Raw genomic sequence first — 5573 nt, forward strand, 5'->3', positions numbered from 1 at the left:
AGCCGGCCCCCTCCCCCCCCCCAGGTGTGCACAACTCCCCAGGCCGCCTCCACAGCAGGGGCGCACGGTTCCGCTGGAGCCCTTGGAATCGCATACTTCCAGGTGCCGGGTGCTGCTCTGCCTCCGAGCACTGCAGGTTTTTTAATTTTATTTTTTTTAAAAATATTTTTATTCATTTCAGAGAGGAAGGGTTAGGGAGAGATAGAAACATCAATGATGAGAGAGAATCATGGATCTGCTGCCTCCTGCACGCCCCACAATGGGGTCAAGCCCGCAACCCCCGTGCCCTGACCGGGCATGGAACCATGACCTCCTGGTTCCTAGGTTGACGCTCAACCACTGAGCCACACCAGCCGGGCTCCATTGATTCTTAGAGAGAGTGGAAGGGAGAGAAAGAGAGAGAGAGAGCACATGGAGCCGCGGAGTGAGGGTAGGGGGCTGAAGGCAGGCGGCAGCGGCGGAAGGCGCCCTCTTCCCGCCGCATGGGCCTGGGCCTACCCGGACCTCTGGTAGGTGCTGCACGTGCGTGCTGCGAGATGGACACCCCCCTGCCCTCCGGATCGGACTCGGATTCTGAGGAATCTCTTGTCACAGACAGAGAGTTGCAGGACGCGTTTTCCCGAGGGCTTCTGAAGCCAGGCCTCAATGTCGTGCTTGAGGGTCCGAAAAAAGCCGTGAACGACGTGAACGGCCTGAAGCAGTGTTTGGCAGAATTCAAGCGGGATCTGGAATGGGTTGAAAGGCTTGATGTCACCCTCGGTCCGGTGCCGGAAATCAGTGGACCTCAGTCAACACCTCAGAACAAGGACCAGAAAGCTGTTGATCCCGAAGATGACTTCCAGCGGGAGATGAGCTTCTACCGTCAGGCCCAGGCTGCAGTGCTTGCAGTATTACCTCGGCTCCATCAGCTCAAAGTCCCTACTAAGCGGCCCACTGATTATTTTGCAGAGATGGCTAAGTCTGATCAGCAGATGCAGAAGATTCGACAAAAGCTGCAGGCTAAACAGGCCACCATGGAGAAGTCAGAAAAGGCTAAGCAACTTCGAGCACTTAGGAAATACGGAAAGAAGGTGCAAACAGAGGTTCTTCAGAAGAGGCAGCGGGAGAAAGCTCACATGATGAATGCCATCAAGAAATATCAGAAAGGCTTCTCTGACAAACTGGATTTCCTTGACGGAGATCAGAAACCTGTTGCACGGGGCTCGAAGGAAGGAGCTAAAGGCCAGCAGACGAAGAAAGGTCCCAATGCCAAACGACGCTATAAAAACCAGAAGTTTGGGTTTGGTGGTAAGAAGAAAGGCAGCAAGTGGAACACTCGTGAGAGCTACGATGATGTATCCAGCTTCCGGGCCAAGAAAGCTCATGGCAAGGGCCTCAAGAGGCCTGGAAAGAAAGGATCAAATAAGAGACCTGGGAAACAGACAAGAGAGAAAATGAAGAGCAGGGCACGCTAAGCAGCATCTCCAAGAAAAAGGATGAAGACTTGGGATTTCACAATACAATTGGGTCCCTTTTTGTAAAAAAATTTTCAATAAAAAAATTACCAAAGAAGCATAAAAAAAAAAAAAGAGAGAGAGAGAGAGAGAAATATTGATGTGAGAGAGGCACACCAATGGGTTGCCTTTGCACATGCCCCAACCAGGGCTGGGGATCGGGCCTGGCAACTGAGGTAACATGCCCTTGACCGGAATCGAACCCGGGACCCTTCAGTCCGAAGGCCCAAGCTCTTCCCACTGAACCACACCGGCCAGGGCAAGTCTTGTTGATGTTATAGCAAAACACCCTCGAAAACAAAGACACCAATGTCTTTGTAACTCAAGCGAATTCTCGTTGGGTGGGTCGGCTCCTCAGGCCCAGGCTTGGGACATCTGCTAAGATGGGCTTTGGAGGGTGTGGGAGGCCAGGAGCTGACTGTCACTGAGGCTGATGGGCTTGTGTGCAAACATTCAAAGACATTCAGAGTAGGAAAGGCCTGGGCCCCAGGAGGCCAGACCCCCCTGCCCCCCCCAGCTCCCATGTCCTGCATCTGGAGATTCCTCCATGCAGGAGGCTGTTGTCTGAAATGGTGGGACTTGGTGGGCCCCCCGAGAATGGCCCCTCCATCCTTCTTGTCTGCCTATACGTGTCTACCTCTCTGTGCCCACAAAGCATTGCTTTCAGAATGAATTCTGTGTCGTTTCCCCTCCATCGCTAGGAGTTACATGTGTACTTATAGAGACAGAGAGAGAGAGACCAAATTTTATTATAAAATAGCAACAGTATTGCCTGGAACCAGGAGGTCACGGTTGGATTTTGGGTCAAGGGCACATGCCCAGGTTGTGGGCTCGATCCCCAGTGTGGGGCGTGCAGGAGGCAGCCGACTCATGATTTTCTCTCATCATGGATGTTTCTCTCTCCCTCTCTCTAAAATCAATAAAAAACCCAAAAACATCTCCTTGCCCACTGCCCATGTCAGCAGCTCTGGGATCTGGCCCGCATGGGGGGTGGGGGTGGGGGTAGGGGGGGCGGGCCTGGGTAGGCACGGCTGTCCCATCCTCCTGCAGACCCATAGGGACCGTCTGTGTCACCTGCCCCGTTGGGGGTGAGGGTGGAAAACCCTTCAGATTGCACTCTCTCAGCCATTTCCTGTTAGCATTTGGGCAGGGTTCGTCTGAAACTGCTGGTTTCCCGCTGAACCAGGGGTCCTATCCTGAGCGAGACAGGGGGTTAGGGGGGTCTGGCTGTACCCCGAGGCCCGCTGCCGGCAGGACCCCCTCGCAGGTGCCTGGGGCAACAGCGGGCTCTCGGAGAAGCAGGCAGCCCGGCCGAGTGCAGGGTGAGCGGCCGGGTTCTCTCCCTCCCAGGGCAGCGCCGGGCTGGCCTGGCTGAGGGCAGCACTTTGTCCCGGGCACCTCTCAGGCAGCCGCCGCCCGCCCCTCTCCCACTCCACCCGGGGCTGCCCGTGGGCCGGTTGTGAAACTTCAAACAAATGCAGAAGTGTGCAGGCAGAGTGTGCGAGCCTTCCCCTCCCCCTCGAACCCGCGCGGCCCTTTTCCAGACCTTTCCAAGGCTTTGCACGCATGTACCAGACATGTGTCTGACCCTCCAGATCGTGAGTCTATCCGGGCTTCCGTCCTGGGTGGTGTTACCATCCGTGTTGCTGGTTGCATGGCGCTCCGGGGCTCTGTGCACGCAGCCTCCGGGCCAAAATTGAATACAATAAATAAACGGGGCTTAATTTAGCTCTTTTAATAAACATAAAGATAATTTTAAGAAGAAAAATTCTATTTCAAAGAAAGTTATTAAAACAAATGTTTTCTTTCCCTTCCATCAGACCATTTGTTATAACTCTTGCTATTCTAATTGCTCAATAATACTACATTTCATAATACAGTTTGTCTCCGCCAGGTCACAAGCCCACCTCCTTCTGTGCCCAGGCCTTATCGTCCCTCTGACAGAGCAAGGATCTCCTGGCTCTGAAAGAAAACTGCACCCCTCTTCAGCATGGAAGTAGCCAGAGGAGCCACACGGATGTTCATTTTCCATAAAAGAATTCAGAGCCAGGATCCTTGAAAGAATATATGAGGCAGTAAGACAGACGAGCAGAGCAAGGACGCTGGGCCAACTAGCACTACCAGATATAACTAAGTCTTTCCACTTCTACATATGTGAGACAAGGTGCATAGCCAAAGGGATTCTCACCCAAAGTCTCGGCCCCTAAAAAAGGCCAGTAGCATACTTATCCAAAAGACTTGCCCTAACTGGTTTGGCTCAGTGGATAGAGCGTCAGCCTGTGGACTAAGGGTCCCAGGTTCAATTCCGGTCAAGGGCATGTACCTTGGTTGCTGGCACATCCCCAGTAGGGGGTGTGCAGGAGGCAGCTGATTGATGTTTCTCTCTCATCGATGTTTCTAACTCTCTATCCCTCTCCCTTCCTCTCTGTAAAAAATCAATAAAATATATATATATACATATATATATTTTAAAAGACGACCCCGTTGCATCTAGGTAGCCCACCTGCCTCTGTGCAGTAGCAGCTGCAACTACTTGTCAAGGAAGCAGACGAAGCAGCCCGGGAGGCTGCCCTAAAACCAGTGGGGTCTCTTCAGATTCTAGTGACTCTTTCAGACCCTGACCTACCACCTCACCAGCCTACACGAAACCATACTAAGCTTGTAGAACTTGTAAGAAATAAGCACTATATACCCAATCTAGAAAAGCTGAAATCCATAACCACTCTTTACTCAAGTTCTTACAGGCTTTACAGCCACTCAGATAGCAGTCCAAATGCATGTCCAAGACGCTCTGCCTGTACCAACTTCTGATCCGGTCCATCCCTTCCAACCTGGTGACACTGTTTGGGTAAGAAATTTGCCACCCAAGGACTGACTCCTACCTGGAAAGGACCACACACCATCATCTTGACCACCCCCACGACAGTCAAGGTCGACAGAATCCCATATGGATTCATCAAACCGGCTTAAGGCAGCCGAGGCAGAATAGAGAGTCCAGGACTCTTCAGACCCTCTAAAGATTACTCCTGGCCCTCATTCTGGGCCCTTGTCTTATAAACTGGCTTACTGTCTTTATTCAGCAGAGAATTAATTCTATCAAGCTTATAATCCTCAGAGGTTAATATAACTCCCTCCCCAATAATGACCCACAAGAGTCAATGATTTGACTCATTTACATAAAACCACTGGGGAATGAAGCATAATAATCTCTATCTTGTAAAATTACTGTTTAAAATCCTCTGCTGTTTTTAAATGATCCCTTGTTCTATGTAGTCATCTCTGTTATTTTTTAGACAGTCCCATATTCTGTAAATTTTTTTAAATTAAATCTTTATTGTTCAGATTATTATAGTTGTTCCTCTTTTTTCCCCCCATAGCACCCCTCCACCCGGTTCCCTTCCCACCCCCCGCCCTCACCTCCCCACCACTGTCCTCATTCATAGGTGCACAATTTTTGTCCAGTCTCTTCCCGAAACCCCCCTACCCCTTTCCCCCCCAGAATAGTCAGTCCACTCCCTTTCTATGCCCCTGATTCTATTACAATCACCAGTTTATTCTGATCATCAGATTATTTATTCACTTGATTTTTAGATGTTGATGGATGTGTATTTGTTGTTCATAATTTCTATCTTTTCCTTCTTCTTCCTCTTCTTAAAAGATACTTTTCAGCATTTCATATAATACTGGTTTAGTGGTGATGAACCCCTTTAGCTTTTCCTTACCTGTGAAGTTCTTATCTGTCTTCAATCTGAATGATAGCCTTGCTGGATAAAGTACTCTTGGTTGTAGGTTCTTGGTATTTATCACTTTGAGTATTTCTTGCCACTCCCTTCTGGCCTGAAAAGTTTCTGTTGAGAAATCAGCTAACAGTCGTATGGGTACTCCCTTGTAGGTAACTAACTGTCTATCTCTAGCTGCTTTTAAGATTCTCTCTTTGTCTTTTGCTCTTGGCATTTTAATTATGATGTGTCTTAGTGTGGTCCTCTTTGTATTCCTTTTGTTTGGGGTTCTCTGCACTTCCTGGACTTGTAAGTCTATTTCTTTCACGAGGTAGGGGAAGTTTTCTGTCATTATTTCTTC

At 49.7% G+C, this 5573-nt stretch overlaps 1 protein-coding gene across 1 annotated transcript; it reads left to right on the top strand.

Annotated features, from left to right (window-relative positions):
* Nucleotides 1–414: 414 nt before the first annotated feature.
* Nucleotides 415–1536, top strand: LOC102420086 (probable rRNA-processing protein EBP2). Its single transcript, XM_023745498.1, has one exon. It carries the CDS (start codon nt 483–485, stop codon nt 1452–1454), a length of 972 nt encoding a protein of 323 aa, XP_023601266.1. The 5' UTR covers nt 415–482; the 3' UTR covers nt 1455–1536.
* Nucleotides 1537–5573: the final 4037 nt, after the last annotated feature.

Source organism: Myotis lucifugus, unplaced genomic scaffold, assembly GCF_000147115.1.
Source record: "Myotis lucifugus unplaced genomic scaffold, Myoluc2.0 scaffold_550, whole genome shotgun sequence".
Classification (NCBI taxonomy): Eukaryota; Metazoa; Chordata; class Mammalia; order Chiroptera; family Vespertilionidae; genus Myotis; species Myotis lucifugus.

Excerpts from the sequence above, each read along its gene's own strand:
- LOC102420086 (XM_023745498.1), top strand. The coding sequence starts at position 483 with ATGGGCCTGGGCCTACCCGGACCTCTGGTAGGTGCTGCACGTGCGTGC.